General features: G+C 37.2%; 1 protein-coding gene across 2 annotated transcripts; it reads left to right on the top strand.

The window, feature by feature from the left end:
* Positions 1-10,863: 10,863 nt before the first annotated feature.
* Positions 10,864-18,428, top strand: LOC147857243 (protein MALE DISCOVERER 1-like). Of its 2 annotated transcripts, none has more exons than XM_087328755.1 (10): positions 10,864-10,921; positions 11,176-11,212; positions 12,874-12,966; positions 13,334-13,410; positions 14,077-14,264; positions 14,553-14,626; positions 14,845-14,900; positions 15,060-15,211; positions 17,356-17,544; positions 17,955-18,428. In XM_087328755.1, exons 3-10 carry the CDS (start codon positions 12,911-12,913, stop codon positions 18,186-18,188), a joined length of 1,026 nt encoding a protein of 341 aa, XP_087184881.1. In that variant the 5' UTR covers positions 10,864-10,921; positions 11,176-11,212; positions 12,874-12,910; the 3' UTR covers positions 18,189-18,428. The 2 variants fall into 2 exon arrangements, with proteins under 2 accessions (XP_087184881.1, XP_087184882.1); XM_087328756.1 differs by having other exon boundaries at positions 10,865-10,921; positions 14,080-14,264.
* Positions 18,429-18,707: the final 279 nt, after the last annotated feature.

Below are 18,707 nucleotides of genomic sequence, written 5' to 3'. Positions count from 1 at the left end.
CGTTTTGGTTTGAAATAATGCCTTGTGCCTTCTTTTATAGTGTTCTCAAGAGTACTCCTGAAGTTTCTAGAATGTTCCAGAGAAATCTGGAATATACATCAATTTTCTATAGTAAAACTTAAATGAAAATAGTATCCTTCATATTACAACATATAGTCTAATGGTCAAAAGCTCGACCCATGTAACATAAGGTCATGGGTTCGAGTCTTGCCATATCATGACAATATCCCCCCTTTAAAATGACGAGTGTCACGAGTCGTTTTGGATTGAGGACCCGGTTTGTCTGGATATTGAAGATGGAAGTCTTCAAGAAGAGTATGAGCATTGGTCACATTCTCTATTGGTTCCCAAGTACGCTCGTTACTAAATAGTAGAGCTTGTTGCGATCAATCTTGGAATCGAGGATGGCGGCAACCTCATACTCATGTCCATCTTCAAGTTCGATCAGGGGTGGAGGTTGTTAAATAGGACCTGGGATGGTGATGTCTTGATAGGGTTTGAGGAGAGAATTATGAAGCCCCGGATGTATCCGAAGTTGTGGAGGTAGATCGAGATGAAAAGCGACATCATTAATTTTTTCGATAATACGGAAAGGACCTAATCTCCGATAATCCAACTTCTTGCATGGGCGAGTAGTCTTGATGTGTCGTCGAAGTAGCCATACCCGATCTCCAATGTTAAAATTGGATGGAAGCTGATGACGATCCGTGCAAACCTTGTGTGTTTGTTGAGCTTGTTGTAGATGAGTAGATAAATCCGCTTGTATCTTGCGTAACTGCTCCAAATGATCCTCTACGCAAGGATTTGTGGGTAACTCTGGGGTTTCAAAAACACACCACTGGGGGTGACAGCCCGTATAAGCATAAAATGGTGTGACCTTTGTTGAGAAGTGGATAGAGTTATTATACGTAAATTCGGCGAAGTGGAGAATATCCGCCCAGTCATCTTGATGATAGCTTAGAAAGCACCGAAGATACTGCTCCAACATTTGATTTGTTCATTTTGCTTGGCCATCTGTTTGCGGGTGGTAGACGGAGGAGAGGTTACAAGTGACCTTGAGCATTTTAAAGAGGTACTTCCAGAATTTCGAGATGAACTGGGGTCCATGGTCGCTGATGATACTATCAGGAAGGCCATGATGCTGACATACTTCACACATGACAGTTTCGGCGGTTTCCTCACTGGAGATTTCCTTAGTACATGGCAGAAAATGGCCCATTTTCATATATCAATCTACTATTGTTAAGATCGCATTGAATCCCTTAGACACCGGAAGATCTGTGATGAAATCTAGAGCAATGGATTGCCACGGCTTGCTTGGAATTGGTAATTGTTCTAATAAACCATATGGATGATGCCTTGGCATTTTTACTCTACAACATGTATCACAAGTCCGCACAAAATCTTCGACAAATTGTCGCATATGGGGCCACCAGAATGATCATTGTACTAAATCTAATGTTTTAGTACTACCAAAATGCCCAGTTGTATATGTGTCCTGACAGTTTTGGACTACTCGAAGGCGACAAGAACCATTAGGAACATACAAGAGTTTCTTAAAGAATAGTAATCCATCATGACATTCTAATTATCGATAGTTTGTACCTGGTTATTGCGACTCTGAACAAGATGCTCGTGACGGATCAATTTGTGCTAGAATAGCTTGGGCGAAAGCCTCTGTCTTCAAGTCCTCACGTATGGTATCGATAACGTGGGAATCCAAGGGCATTCAGAAGACCTGCATTGCTTGAAGTCATGTTGGTCCTAGGATTACTTGCTTTTGGTTATTGAAAGTTGGCTCGCCAAGACCCGGTGCTAGATACGAGCGGTGTGATAATGCATATGCCTTCCCTTGTTGCTTCCCCGGATGATATGTAATTTTGAAGTCGAAACGAGTGACGAATTGGTCCCACCGAACTTGATGTCGATTTAACACACAAGCATTCTGAAAGTAGGCAAGGTTTTTGTGATCACTGAATACGGTGACTTGATGAGAAGATCCCTCTAGAAAATGTCTCCATTGCATAAAAGAATCCACTATTGCTAATAGCTCCTTATCATGAATTTCATAGTTGATTTCGGCGGTGTCAAACTTGCATGAGTGGAAAGCCACAGGATGGAGCTTTTCATCATCGCCTTGTTGTGACAGAATGCTACCCAACGCGAAATCCGACGTGTCTGCTTTGATGATGAATGGTTTTTCCGGATCAACACGGGCTAGAATAGGAGCTGATGTAAATGCCTTCTTAAGACCCTCAAAAGCCATGTCTACTTCTTTAGACCAAACGAACGATTGTCCCTTCCTGGTGAGCTGTGTGAGAGGCAGAACAAGCTTTGAGCAATCCTGTATAAACTTGCGGTAGAATTTGGCAAAGCCTAAAAAGCATTGCACATCTCGCAACGAACGCGGAGTCTGCCACTCTACCACCGTTTTGACCTTAGCTAGATCCATGGAGATGCCTTCCGAGCAAATGACATAGCCTAGAAATTCTATCTGGTTGCACTCGAAACTACATTTTTCCAGCTTTGCATAAAGACCATGTTCTCGAAGTCGTTTTAGTACTAACAGTACATGAGAATCATGTTCTTCTTGGGTCTTCGAATAAACCAGTAGATCATCCAAATAGATGATCAAACAAAACATCCAAGATATCTCGTAATATATCATTTGCCATGTGCTAGAAGACTATTGGCGCATTAGTGAGGCCAAATGGCATGACCGTATACTCGAAGTGCCCATATCTGGTGCGAAATGCGGTCCTCCATTCATCTCCTGGTCGGATCCGTACGAGGTTATATGCTCCTCGTAAGTCGATCTTTGTGAAGAACCGTGCACCATTGATCCGTTCTAAAAGACTTGAGATAAGGGGAAGTGTGTATTGTTGAGCGAGCAAGCTCAACCGGATCAGGATCCGCTGAATAAGCCTGAGCCGGATCAGCATTCGGAAGGATGAGTCGGATCGGTATCCGGATGGTATCCAGAAACAACCAGATGGATCAGAGAGTCGGATTTGAGTGTGAACCGGAAGCCTAGTAGTAGCCTAGACTACTAGGTAATCATTGTCTCGTAGTTAGTGTCAGTCGCTCGTATGAGCATTGACGTACCTAGCAGTACTCCTGTCAGTCATTTTGAGAACTTATATAAATAGTGTTGTTTAGCACGTTGTATGTACTGAGTCACAGAGTATTTTTATTTTTGAATCTACGTCTACGTTCTGCTCTCTCTGTCTCTCCCGCGTATATTCTCTATGTATTAAGCTTCTCCATTAAACCTTCATCTTATTCTCTGTTGCTATCCGGCTAAGCCAGTTCTGTCTAACGCTTCCGCACGTTAACATTCAAACGTACCTATTCCTGATGGTGACCTTATTCAAGCCAAAGTAATCAACGACGAAACGAACTGATCCGTCCTTTTTCTTGACGAAGAAAATAGGTGCGCCGACTGGAGATTTGGAATGTCGAGTGAAACCATTTGCTAAATTCTCCTCTATATAGGCTCAAAGGACTTCTAGCTCGGTTGGTGACAAATTGTAGATCAGTCCCCATGGTGGCTCTTTTCCCAGTTGTAAATCAATGGGGCAATCATACGGTCGATGGTGAAGAAGCGTATTGGCTTGTACTTTATCGAACACATCGGCATAATGACGATACTTCTCTAGAAGTTGAACGATGGACTCCTCTTTAGTGTTGTTGGAGGGTTTTACTAATATTGTGAAGAGAAACATTTCTTCCTTGCGTCCTTCCTCACGCAACTGATGTAGCGAAATGGTTGCAATCTTCTGAGTAGATCCTCGGGTTTGTTGATATCGGATTTCTCTTGTTCTCCAATCTATGTCTGGGTTATGTAATTCAAACCATGGTAATCCCAAAACAATTGGATGTTTTGGGATACTAATTATATTAAAGGATACTACACACGCTAAATTATCTAGGACAATATTAACGGGCTCTGACCCTTCTATGATATTTCCGGAAGCAATGGGACGACCATCAATGACTACTACAGAGGCTGGAAACGGGAGTTTTCTTAGGGATATTTGATGAGCTTGGGCAAAATTCCTATCCATGAAGCAAGAATTAGCTCCGGAATCTAGGAGTGTTGAGACATGTACTGGAGAGGTACTTTTAGTACTAATGGTTACTTGGTCTAAGAACACATTGCTAACTTGCTTAGAGGGAATGGAACCACTAATGGGTTGCACAGATCTAGGGTTGTCCAACCAAATGGCTCCTATTTTGGCTGGACTTAGTCGTTTAACTCTTCTTCTAACTGACTAAGAACATCAATTTAATTTGTTCGATAGATTTGGGCTATTAGTACTATTAGGACTATCAGATATTCCTACTGAAATAGACTCGGGTTTAGTACAATTAGAGCTAGCAACTATTTGGTTCACTTGTCTTCTTGGCCTATGGGGACAGTTCACTGCAATATGCCCTGGTCCACCGCAATAAAGACATAGTCTATTTGCTCGGCGTCGTTGCTTTTCTTCTTCCGATAATGGTCCGCAACGACGTTTAGTGTCAATTTCCATCGAAGTTGGAGTATTCACTAGGGACACATTATATGACTCCCTTGGAAAAGGTTTTGCTACCATTGAGGGTAGGTGGGCTCTGATCTTGCCCTTGGCATCTGGAACTAATGTTCCAAACGTCGTTCGAAAAGACGGTTGTTGCATCTCACCACGCGACTGATTGCTTCTGTCAATGAATTTGGTTCTTCGGGGAAGGTCAAAGGTAAATCCTTGACATCATTACGTAGACCATAATGAAATTGCTCCATAAGTGCTTGGTCATCCCAAGGGATATCAGAGGCGAGTAGGCGGAAATCTGCAGCGTATGCGGAGGCTGGATGATCACCTTGACATAATCGTCAGATTTTGTTGATTGTTGTCCTTATGTTGTCAGTATCTCCAAAACGGGCTTTAAACTCACTTAAAAACTCTTCAAAATTGTTTAGTAAAGGAGATTCCTTTTCTAACAATGGAGCGAACCATGCCAAAGTTGAGCCACTTAACAACGTGCCCACTAAACCCACTCATGATGCATCAGTGGGATATCGGGAAGGATACATTTGAATGACTAATTGTACCTGATTAAGGAATCCTCTAAACTGCGATCGCGTTCCATTGAATTTCATGGGAAGGCCGATCTTGGGTTCTTTATGAACCCCTTGCGTATCGGGTCCTTGTTGTTGCATTGCTACTATGGTTGCTTCGAGCTGTTGCACGCATAACGCTAGTTCCCCGTGTTGTTGTTACGTTTATTGCTTCTCTAAGGAAATTTGTTGAAGCTCCCCCAATAGTCGTCGATTTTCTTGTTCCAATGCGAGAAACTTCTCTTTCAAGCATTGCAACTTTGAAAATACAGATTGATATTCTTGAGCGCTAACAGTGGCCATAGTATGAGAGAAAAGAGGAATAAGAGATTAGTATGAAGGGAGGGAGAAGGAAGGAGATAAAGGAAGAGAAGGAAGGAGACGAATCGGTTAAAACTATCAGGAGCAGTACTAAGACAGAGAAGGAATTAGTACTAAAAGATGAGGATTAGTACAAAGGGAGGTGTCGAACTCTTGAGAGAAGGAAAGAGAGAGAGAGAAAGAGAGAGAGAGAGAGAGAGAGAGAGAGAGAGAGAGAGAGAGAGAGAGAGAGAGAGAGAAAGAGAATGATGATAACAAAAGATATATATTATGTTAAGAGAATATACAATAGTAGCTAGGAGGCTTAAGACTGGCGTTGAACCGATTTGGTTCGAAATAATGCCTTGCGCCTCCTTTTAGAGTGTTCTCAGGAGTACTCCTGAAGTTTCTAGAATGTTCTAGAGAAATCTGGAATATACATCAATTTTCTATAGTAAAATTTAAATGAAAATAATATCTCTCGTATTACAACATATAGTCTAATGGTCAAGAGCTCAATCTAGTAACATAAGGTCATGGGTTCGAGTCTTGCCATATCATGACAATGCTTGTGAAGAGCCAAAAAAGAGATAAACCATGCATTATGTACAACAATGAGCCACTTGAATGTGTGTAGAGCTTCAAATATCTTGGCTTGAAGTTCCTTCAAATCATAGATGGAATGAATGTGCTACACGCCACTTAGAGGCGGGTAAGAGAGCATATTATGCATTTGAGAACACATGCAATCTTGGAGATATTAAGTGTTGGGTCCTCAAGAAATATCTTTTCGACACTTTGGTGACACCGATTCTTCTCTATGCGGTGGATGTATGGGGCGGTAGCATCCCTAAATCTATGTGGAAAGAGTTTAAAAATGTCCAAAAACATTGTCTTATAAAGTTTCTACAAGTTAAAGAAACAAACGCCCTACACCCTCCTCCTCCTTGAGACAGGATCGCTTCCCATTGAGATCATGGCCATGGAAAGGGTTGTTGAATACATGCTTAAGGTTCAAAAAAGTTCCTTAGATCAACTTCCTAGAATTGCATGGGAAGCAAGCAAAAAGATCCAAAAGACGATAAAAACAAAATTTTGTGTTCCAGTTGGATGCAAAATATAGAAAATTGGTTTGGTAAGATGGAATGCGAGACACTTGCTTCATGATGCATCACTAGATTCTTTTGTAAATGAGGCATTTTTACAACGTTAATGTATCATGACATGGGACAAATGTGGAAGCTCACGCTTCACACATTATACTACACATGGTGCACTGAACTACAAAACCATATTCTTTGCGGAACAGGGAAACCGTACACATCGATACATGTTAAAGCCCATACCATTATCTGTTATTTGAACCATTGCTTCCATGCAGCTTAGCTCACATGCATTGCGATGTGAGACAGGGCGTTGGGGCACAAGTGATGAGAGTGGTCAGTTATGCACACTTTGCCTCGCGATTCTGAGTATCACACTTTGATAGAATGCTTTGCCTTTGATCATATTCGACCATGCTTTCGACATCTCTTCGACTGAGCCCAATCCTTGCATGAATTCCTCTCACAACCACAATGTGCACTCTCGATTGCAATTGGTAAAGTTCTTGAACATCGAGAATCACTACTCACTTTCACACATATCACGTGAAGTGTAATATTTTTTGTCTCATAGGTCATATTTTACCTCCAAAGTCAACAATATAATCTCTCTCTCTCTCTCTCTCTCTCTCTCTCTCTCTCTCTCTCTCAAGTCACAACAACAAGTAAATCCCCTTACAATGAGCATATGGGTCATTAATGCCTCATTGAGTTCTAGTGGAAGAAACTGTGGTAGGGAAAAAAATGGCCCCTTAAGAGGAGATGTATAAATAAGGGTTTATATCATGAGTCATGGGCCTTGAACTCTAACTTTTTGTCCTTGTAGTTGAAATACTCTTTGACTATATTGACACTAAAATTCCATTAACACGCGTGATCTATAATATCTTTCTCTCAAATTTCTTTTCTTTTGGTGAAAAAACGCAATCATAGTAATAAATGTGTGTGAAAAATGTCATAATGGTACCACAACTGAGTGATTTCAGCACTACATGGGTAGTGGGACAAGCTGAAATGGCACCGATAGGTACTCTCTCTCGCTCTCTCATACACACAATGTATGCTCATGTATCTCTCTCATTCCATAAATTCAAATACCAATGTTGCTCACATAACATTAAAAGAACATAGTTTTGTTGCGTACTATCAATAAATATGAATCCATGATACTATAATACCTTCATGATTATAGCTCATTAATGAGAAGAAAGCATGTTGTACAATGAGAGAAACATACCACAAATGTAGAAGTCTCCATCTTGCAAGACCGGAATCATTCCAAATGGCTTCAAAAGCATCAAGAAACAATTGTATGATCATTAGAACAATGGAGAAATATAAAATAATGGCAATTAGTATAACCCATGATGTTAATGTGGTCTTGAAGAACCAACCATTTGTTTAGAGACTACTATGTAAAGATATAATGAAGAATCAAAAAAGTTGTGGTCCAAGGCTAGCATGATCTAGGTCTAAAATTTCATTGATTGTATCTAATCAGACTTTTTTGTTTTCTCAAAATAGCCATGTCCTAGAATAACAAATATTCTCATGCACAACCAATAAATGAAACATGAGCAACAACCCAAGCCTTGAAATACAATGCTAATAACTATGGAATCTCTTCTTCACTTTGAAAAACATAAGTTTTCAAAACATGAAATAATGCCATAAACTCATTGAATATTATTTTGGAGTTTGTTGTTTCCAATTACCTGCACTTGTGAACAAGTAGAACTTTTTCCCCAAACATAGACCTTTATGATGAACAAAATTTAGCTATGATTAGAGAAAGAAATAATGATGATTTAGAGATTGTGATAAAATAAATAAATTAACAATTATTGTGTGGCAAATAATTGATTCATACTAACTTGCAATGTGAGATAATGAGTCTTGTTATCGCCCTTCCAGAAGTCAATTGTTTCAATTTCAAATGATGCTTCCTTTTCGATCACAACCGTCAAAACCCAGCTAATGCAAGCAGACATTTGCCAACCCATAGATCTTCAAAACATCATGTGATGGGGCCATATTATGCTTCTCAATTAGTGACTCTCTTTAATTTAATGAATATGTAAAATCTAGTAGTTGGTTATAAAAACAACCTACAACAAATGAAAGTGATGATTAGAGTGTTTTCTCTTGGGCATAATGCAAATGAATTATCTATGTACATACATATATACACACACATGTAGAGAGAGAGAGTTTGTGAGCAAATTGAACTTGTTCTCCGCCTATTTGCTTTGCTTTAGATCTTCAATGACAACATTTACCCAAACACACACTTTCCAAAAATGGTGTGACATATCTAACTAAAGTCAAACCCTTATGTTTGCAATCTTATGCAAAATAATGACCATGTAAGGGATTGAACTACAAATGACCTCTTCCTATGTGAAAATTGTTTTTTCTTTTTACCTTTTTTTTTTTTAAAAACTACATAAATAGCCGGCTCAAAAAATATGAATTGGCTCAATTTTGATTTATGGGAATTTCAAGCCGGAATCACGTCGGACATTGCAAGGGATTACTAGTTTGTTAGCAACGAACTTTAAAGATTTCAAAATGCCTTACTAGTAGAGATTAAATCGATACATTGCGGGGGATTAGGAAGATAAGGTTTGAGACTAGTAGTTACAAGAGCAATTATCCCCACTTTTTCAATAATAATGGAGATTATGGTAGATATGTAAATTTTGAAAATAAAATCGTTGAAAAGGAAATAGATACGGGGGAGATTAAAATTCAAAACAACTCGACGCGGCATCATCACCCTTGTAAACGAAATAAATTAGTATTATATATTTAAATATAAAATGATTGTTCGCATATGACAACAAATATCCTAAACATAGGGACAAATCCAGGAAGATTAGGCTAGATGTGTATAGTACAAAAAGATCAAGCAAAGAGACCTCATGAAAAGGAAGAGGAAATGAGAGGTGATGACAGGAGATATATAAAGTGGAAAATGGAAGATGTTAAGGCTACATATGAAAACTTCGATTATTTTCTTCGAAAAGATTGATTCTCATGTGAATGACATAACATGTGTTAATGCTCGATAGGTAGGTTTTGAAAAAGACCGTTGTCATGTGAATGACATAACTCATCAACGCAAGAGCTTGGGATCAAGCTTTCCACACAATGCAAGTTCCAAAAATATAGGAAGACAGAATTCCATTGGAAAAGAACAGATGAACAGAGGCCCGATTCACATGATCTCATCACATGCGCCGAGATCAGAACTCTTCTAGACTAAAGTTGTGAGCTCAAGTGATCGAAGTCAAGAGTTTGATGCTATGGCCACCATGGCATAGAAAGTTGTCAGAGTTAGATGTTAAGAATGGCAGATCACATAGAGTTTAAAATCTTCTAAAATGTTTACACTAATGATAGGATTTCTTCTTCTTCTTTTTTAAAAAGAATGACATAGTAAAGGGTCAGCCTATGGCTTCATGACATAGTCTCATGGGCCAATTTTGGTCTTAGAAGACGTTAATATATCTTTCTTTCTTTCTCCTAGCTCAAGCGCGCGCACACACACGCACACACACATATACATAAATACATACATACATACATACAAACATACATACATACATACATCTATAGATGCATAGATACATACATACATACATACATGCATGCATGCATGCATAGATGCATACAACATATATTACATACATACATACATACATACATTACAATTCACATACATACATACATACATACATTACTACATACATACATACATACATACATATACATACATTACATACATACATTACAATTCACATACATACATATACCTACGTATACCTATATATACCTACCTACATACATACATACATACATTACTACATACATACATACATACATACATACATACATACATACATACATGCATACAACATACATTACATACATACATATATATACACACATACATACATACATTCATGCATGCATGCATGCATAGATGCATACAACATACATTACATACATACATATATATACACACATACATACATACATAATGATACATACATACATACATTACTACATACATACATACATACCTACCTATATACATACATACATTACATATACATACATACACTACATACATATACACACATACATTACATGCATACATACATACATACATACATACATACATACATACATACATACATACATACATACATACATACATACATACATATACATACATAATGATACATATGTACATACATACCTTACAAGCATTGCTGCCAATGGTGTAAATATGAAAAGACAGAAGCAGTGTGACTAGAAGCTCCATTTTTGTTCTGCTTCTGCCATTTTTTGTCCTGCTCTTCAGAAATCTGCTTCTGCCATTTTTTGTCCTGCTCTTCAGAAATCTCATAAGGTACCATTCCCCTTCTTCTTCTTCTTCTTCTTCCTTCTTCTTCTTCTTCGTTTCTCATTAGTATTGTTATGAGTTTCCCCCCTTTTTCTTTCTTATCCTCCTTCTCCAGTTTGTCCTCGTTGATATCTGTTTTCTCTTCTATCTCCCTGCTTTCCTTTCCTTTATGATTTTTGTATATAAATTCATGATCATCATCTTCTGTCACCGAGTCCTTTCTCCTTGACCTAAAATTCTGATATTTATGAAATGATCAGGAATATCTCTCTTGCCATCGCAGAACCTCCTGGACAGGTACTTATATTTCCTTTCTTTCTCCTCTGTTGGGTTCTCTCGAGCGTTTGTAGCTTGTTGGGTTCACTTGTTCTTTTCTTCTTCTTCCTTTATTTTGGTGCAATATAATGGATCTTTTGACTAAGATCTGTATGATTATTATGTAAGACAGAGAATGTTGCAAACCACTTTTGGCTGGGTGGATAATTGAATTTGACTGAGATTTATATATGAGAGATGATGATGACATGTTGATGATGATGATGATGATGCCATTGTGGCCATTTCATCACAGATAATTGAATTTGACTAACATTTACAGATGATGGCATGATGATGATGATGATGATGATATTGTGACCATATCATCATTGTCATAATAGATAATTGAACTTGAAATAAGAATTGTATATGAGAGATGATGATGACAAGGATGCAATGGTGATGGGTACCCAAACATCGGTAAGAATCCAATGCCCCAAGAAGCTAAGGGTTCCTCTTCAAGGTTAATCCACTGAGGGTGGGTCAGGGATGGGGATGAGGACAATGGCCATGATATTAGTGATGAGGATGATTATGAGGATATGGAGGCCATGATAGGACAGTTGACTACGTCAACATGGGCATTGTTATGAAACCACTCGCTATTACCCGGCACTTGCCAGCTATATGGTGATTCAAGGAACTTATGTTCTCCTTAAACATTACTTAGGGTAAATCACCCATCATATTACACCAATTATCTACAAGCTTGCAGACAAGCATGATGAAGATGATGACATGATGGTGATAATATGATGATGAAGATAAAATAGAAGTGATAAACAGACTTTTGTGACGCCTTCGTGGTGTGCAGTATGCAAGTCGTTTGCATGAATTCTCACTTGCACAATATATATGTAGGATCTTTGAAGAGCTAGAATTCCATTGGTCTTTCTTCCATTTCAAAAAACATTGAGAACTTGAAGAACCCAGGACAATATTATTAACAACCAGACTCTCTGAACAACTTTGCCAGCAAAGCTCAATGTTTTGTTGACGCCTTCAAAAGGCTAAAAATGAGCTACTGAGAGAAATTACATCCCACTTGAACCTGGTAAATTCTAATATATACGGGGAGAAAGTAAAGAAACGAACTGCAGGGTAAATAGGACAAAGATGGGATTAATAGTATATTATTGCCATGTATCTCATATTCCCAGTAAAATAGTGAGGTGGAAGGAATAAGAGAAGAAAAGGATGCAAAAACATGCCAGAAACGACAAATATTAGCGTTTTGGGTGTCTATATTGAAGGAAAGCAAGAGTATGAACATCATTATGTATATAGCATGGACCAAAATCCCCCATATTTTTCTTTTTATATTGGAGGTTTTAGTTTCTTAACCATCCATTTGTGTGAACAACGTTATGTATTGCTATCCCTACATTTATTGGATTTGAGTAGTTTTCACATGAACATGATTTATATATTGCTATTTGGAATAGCGTTTCATGAGTCTAGAATGTATTTTGAAATATTGTTAAATTATGCAATGGTAGATAAGAATGATAGGACACTATTTCAACCAGTACAATACATGTTGAATGTAACCTTTTTGAATAAATGAACATGGAAGCTTGACATTGATCAAGAAGAATTGTTTACAATGGCACTAATAAGTTGCAGTTTCACTCATGCAGCATTGTCAATTTGGATGTAGGAGTGAATATTTGCTAAATGATTTGGGCTGAGGGCAGACTAGAAGAACATACAATGACTTGGGCATTTTGGAAGTATGGAATTCGGCATATTTTTTCCGGTGCAGAATCTTTGTAGGGAGAAATAAACTCCAGAATACCTTGAGCTTTTCTTTATTTCCCCAAGTGCCACATATTTTTGTTTTTTGCGAAATGTTACTGACCATCACCATGAGAAAGAGAGAAAATGTGGATGAATTATGACCATATAATTGCTCAAATGACATGACATGTATGGTTTTCTGAGAGGGTGTTGACCAATGGCATTTTGAAGAACTAATAGAAAATTTGGGGCATTTGGGGATTTAAAGAAGAAGCTCAAGGATATTTCAGAGGTTTTCCCATCATTTTATTTGGATTTTATAGCTGTCTTTGCCAATACTCTGTTTTTGCTATCACACAGGAAGATACACATACCAATTTTCTCTTGCATTTCAGGAAAAGGATTTGATTCACCGGTATCAGAAGAGACTTCTAAAAGTAAGATAGACAGAGACTTATCATTCACTTGAATTTCAAGGATGCGTCATTTCCAAAAGAGACACTTTATATCTGAATTGTTTCACTTTTTAGCTTATGGCAACTCTTTTCTTTTTCAGTACATGATTTATTAATCATTCATCTTCACAATTTGTAAAACAATCAAGTCCAAATGGTAAAAGAATACATTAATCCTATTTCATTAATTATTGATCATGTTACATTAGGAACTTTTTACTCAATAGATTCTCTAAGATATATATAATAACATACATATATAACTAGGTTGTTTCAGAAGTTGCTACATAGGACCACTGGGACCATATTGGACATCCTGATGAATCTATGTAGTTAAGAAACACGACATAAGATGTTAAGTCTTCCTAAATAATGACCATGGATGGAGGTGATTTTGACAATAATGAAAAATGCTCCAGTTGGAAGTTGACCAAATATTTTTTGAACTTCTTTTACGATGTGCTCATTTGAATCATAAAATTTAAAGGTTGTAACAATGTGACTACATTCTGACATGCATTTTATGATCTACGTTCACTTGCTTTTCCATTGTAAAGATATAATCTGTTAGTATACAATTCACTTTTTTTTAAATCAAGTTATACCATGTTGAATAAAATTAATTAGTTTTTGTTCTTTTATTATCAGCAGTTCCTAGAAAGGATTTTACATTCAAACAGATTGATGAGTGCTCCGAGGGATTTAGTAACCTCATAGATGAGACAGTCTGCCATCGAATATATAAAGGTGTACTGACTGATGGGACAGAAGTTGCAATAAAAACATTAAAGAGAAGCCCCCCCACTGGGATGGATGTGGAGGATTTCTGTTCTCAGGTACTTCTGTCACTCACAACTTCAGCCGAATTCAGTACCACTTAAAAAACAAAACTTTAACAATGTTGGCTAAATACATGTCCCATTGTTTTCAATATATATAAAAAGCATATAGCTATACCTATAACACCTACACCCTCACCTATACCTATAGGCTATACCTACACATCTGCATCCGCATGTGTAGGTGTTTAAAGATTGTTCTGTATCTCATGAACATTTGAGGTTTTCCTTTTGTTATTCTTTGATTGTGGAATCACATCTTGTTTTGGCCTTTCCTTTTGCTAGGTGGATTTATATTCACGGATACACCATCGGCATCTTGCAAATCTTATAGGAATCTGTGAAGAAAATCATCATAGGTAGATTCACAGTTGGAATATGTGTAGTTATTTCTCTTTTTGTGGTGGTATTGCAGTTTTGTGATCCTTAGTATTTCAGCGATGATTTTTATGCAAGGTTTACAGTAATGCAGAGTGTAAAAGAGAGTTCATTAATGTTAAAGACAAAGCTTAACCTCTTCAATGGTTTTCAAAATAGTTATCATTAAAAAAGGAGCTGATTAATATTTAAAACACAGGATGCTGGTTTTTGAATATGCCCCAAATGGTAGCCTCTTCAACAACCTTGATAATGGTAAAACATAAATCCCCTTTCTGTAATTTATATATGTCCCAAACAAGACAACTCTCACTTCATTGTATCATTGACAATGTCTTTGTTATGTTATAATAATATTAATGAAATTTGTGTTAATCACAAAACCTCTAATGGGTGGAGTCTATTGTGTTAAAGATGATGAGCCTCTCTCATGGAAACAGAGGATGCGTGTTGCAATTGGAACAGCTTCTGTGATGCAATATTTACATGGTTTAGGCGGTTCTCCTGTAACACATGGCGATCTCACATCACACAATGTCTTACTGACAGATGATTTTAGCGCAAAGGTAATGAATAATACATCAACTGTTCATGTGTGTTTCAAACATGTCTTCAATACTAAGGAAGAAAACGGCATATATGAAAAGGAATTGTAGCACATCATTGATAATTTATTTCTAGCTATGTGAAAACATATATCAGTATGGACAGTATGTGAGTATTTGTATGCATGAATGTCTATATGCGCTTTTCAGTGTGAGGTATGCACTTACATTGTGCTCATCATGCATACATAGAAACATACACTCATAAAAACTTGTATAGTTTGTCAGTTTGCCTAATATGCATGATACATTATTCTCATCAAGCATAGAAACAAAAAATCATACAAACTTGTGTGCTTCAAATGTAAAAAGAACTGTTCAAACTAAAGAAAACAAAAAATAAAAGTTCTAACTTAAATGAGCCACAAGCTGATATTACTACATTATGCAACAGTAAACACCTGATGCATGGATCTTTTGTTTATGCTTCATAAAATGCTTTGCTTGTTCTATGATGCGAGGCAAACTGCAGGAATTTGAATATTTCTACATAATTTTTACTTTTTTGATACTTGAGTTATAAACCACATATACAGTATGTGTATGGAGATCAATCATAATATATAAAATATGGGTGTGCATGTGCTTCATTGTAATTGCTTTTCTGTGATTTCATGTCACATTGACTTATCCTGCTCGTATGTTTTCTATGTGTCAAGACCCAAGCATATGGTACAAAACTTGTAAGGGTATAGCAGTATGGTTCAAAATTCCACAAAAATACAATGTGGCATTATCTGATATGGCATGCAAAAACCATGTGAAATGTACATCACACGACATGCAACTTTATCAAATATGAATTAGAAAGACCCAAACAAGGTGGACTGGGCAATGACCATGCTACGTATGATGAGTCTGTACTATAATCCATCAGGCTCTAGCTTGGGATGTTGAAGCACCTAGATTATTCCAAAATCCTTTTTACTCTCAAACTTCAAGCAGATCAGTTGTTAATGTTTTGGATTCCTCCATTAAGATCTTTCCAATGAAAGCATTGATAGTGTTTTAGTAACACAGCAATGTTGTAGTGTTTCTTACATGGCTCAATTTTCAGTCAAAATGTTTCCTAATGTATGCAGGGGAAATGAGAAGCCTGAACAAGTAGCTTATGTCCATGATGTGGTGAGGGAAAATGTTAAATAGGGCTCGCTGAACTTTTTGAAACTAAAAAGTTGGCATTATATGTATTAAAAATGTTGGGAAGTGGTCCTAAGCTGAATTACAACTAGCAATGATCCACTCAACTGACTGAACTCAATAAGCAGAAGACCCAACTGACAGACAATCAAATTGCTTGAATATGCAGTGTTGCATAAGTAGATATCCTTTTTATCTTCATTTGAGCTAAGTTCATCTTGACAGTGTGTCCTATCTTCCATCCATGCATATTTTCCTATGAGTGAGAAATGCTTCTAATGCCATCTCAGGATAAAGAACCCCTGGCATTAATAAGAAAAGATGCTCCAAAGCCATGGGGAGATACTGTCTGTAATCCATGGGTTTTAAATGGAAAACCATATCCAAGCTTGCTGGACATACCATGTTCTCTGCAGCTCTGCCTAGGTGTGACTCTTGGTTTGACAGGGCCACAGTTAGTGTCCTTGCCATAACCCAGACCTCAACGTGCAGTACCTGTATTATATACACATTTTACCAGAGAAGTGATGGAAATGAAGTACTTGAAATATATGCTAAAAGAACTAGTATTGCAGTCAGTTTTAGGTAGAAATTGATCTCAGAGTAGTGAGACATTAGTTTCATGCAAGTAAAAAGTTTGAACCTGCTAATATGATGGATGGATTAATAAATCAAATTTGATGTTATGACAGTTGACAGACAATTCAACACTATTTCATGCTGAATCTGCAAGCATAGTAGGGCTTGTATATAAATTCCATATAAATTAATAACCACTTAGTAATCATTGTTTCCAACTCCTGCGAACTTCATTTACCATAGTCTTTCACCATGAATCGCCAGCTTCTTAACCTCATATTAAAATAGGAGGCTATTTTTGATAGTTTGCCTACATATTCTGTCCATTTTGTTTGTTTTGATGGAAACTAAAGACCCTAACCAATTCACCTTATTGTTTTTGCAAGATCAATGGCATATGTACACCGTCTCGCCATGGCAAGCCAAAAAAAGATCAAGTGATTGTTAATTCACATTTGAATGGGAATCTATCGAAAGGTCCGCCAGATGATGTATATTCATTTGGCGTGTTGCTTTTAGAGCTTGTATCAGGAAAATCCGGTTTCAACAAAGAGTCTGGTGTCATTGTTGAGTGGGTATGTATGCTTGATCCCATCTCTTTCAATCTGACCTTCCAAGGACATTAAAATATCATTATCCATCATCATTTTGGTTTAGTTACAAATTTGTCTCTAGACTGCTATGAAACTAGTATCTGATTTGTTTACTGTGAAGGGGGGTTAGTTATGGCATCTCCCATCACTGAAATGTTTGTAAAAGTGATTCTAAAAGTGAATGATGAAATCTAAAAATCAACTTCGATTGTTATGGACATAATTCTTCACATCACAGAATATTATCATAGGGTTATTCGGGCCTCTCATCACCATTAAATTTGTTCATAAAAGCCCGAAAAGCAGTTTGAGGGCGGCCACCGAACATATTCTAAATTTTTCAGTATTTTTTCTATGATTTCATTTATTTTGTATGTTTGATGAATTCCTAGGCTGGTCAGTTTCTTCAAAGCCGAGATCAGATGGCAATCTTGGCGGATCCGACATTGAAGAATGTGGTGCCTTTGGAGTTGTATTCAGTGTGTGAGATAGCGCGGCTTTGTATACAAGAAGAAGCTGCGAGCCGCCCACGGATGGAAGAAGTGCATTATATGCTTGTACAGTCTCTCGGGATGGAAGAGGAAGAGTCTTCTGGTGCCACTATTGTTACCACCTCGAATAGATGATAAAAATCATGTGTGATCGATCAATACACTATATATCATTCTCGGTGACATATGATGCATTGATTTTGTGTATTATAGAGCGCATTTTGTGAATTTTTATTTTGATTAGTTCTTTTCTTTTCTTTTCTTTTCTTTTCTTTGTATCATATGCCAAAAAAGGTCATGAATCCTTTCGGATGCAACAAATATAATAAAAGAATATTGTTTCTGTCGATGGTTTTTCTCCACTGTTGACTTAAACTTATTTCCACTATGTTCCCACAACCGGCAATTTTGTTGATTCTCAAAGCCTAGTTTGACAAGCTGAAACTAGTAAAGAAGTAAAAACCCTTTCATTCATTGTTTTAGTGATCATTTATATGCAATTTTGTTGATTCTCAAAGCCTAGTTTGAAAAGCGGAAACTAGTAAAGAAGTAAAAACCCTTCATTCATTGTTTTAGTGATCATTTGTATGCAAATTTTTTTATTCTCAAAGCCTAGTTTGAAAAGCGGAAACGAGTAAAGAAGTAAAAAAATCC

This window comes from Azolla caroliniana, unplaced genomic scaffold (assembly GCF_043228905.1).
Source record: "Azolla caroliniana isolate FFs.n. ecotype wild unplaced genomic scaffold, voAzoCaro1.0.p SCAF_12, whole genome shotgun sequence".
NCBI classification, from domain to species: domain Eukaryota; kingdom Viridiplantae; phylum Streptophyta; class Polypodiopsida; order Salviniales; family Salviniaceae; genus Azolla; species Azolla caroliniana.
This window is presented reverse-complemented; position numbering and strand designations above follow the sequence as displayed.

Excerpts from the sequence above, each read along its gene's own strand:
- LOC147857243 (XM_087328755.1), top strand. The coding sequence starts at position 12,911 with ATGATTTGGGCTGAGGGCAGACTAGAAGAACATACAATGACTTGGGCA. Across the intron at positions 14,627-14,844 it reads TGTGAAGAAAATCATCATAG|GATGCTGGTTTTTGAATATG; the intron begins GTAGATTCACAG and ends TTTAAAACACAG. Across the intron at positions 17,545-17,954 it reads CTGGTGTCATTGTTGAGTGG|GCTGGTCAGTTTCTTCAAAG; the intron begins GTATGTATGCTT and ends ATGAATTCCTAG.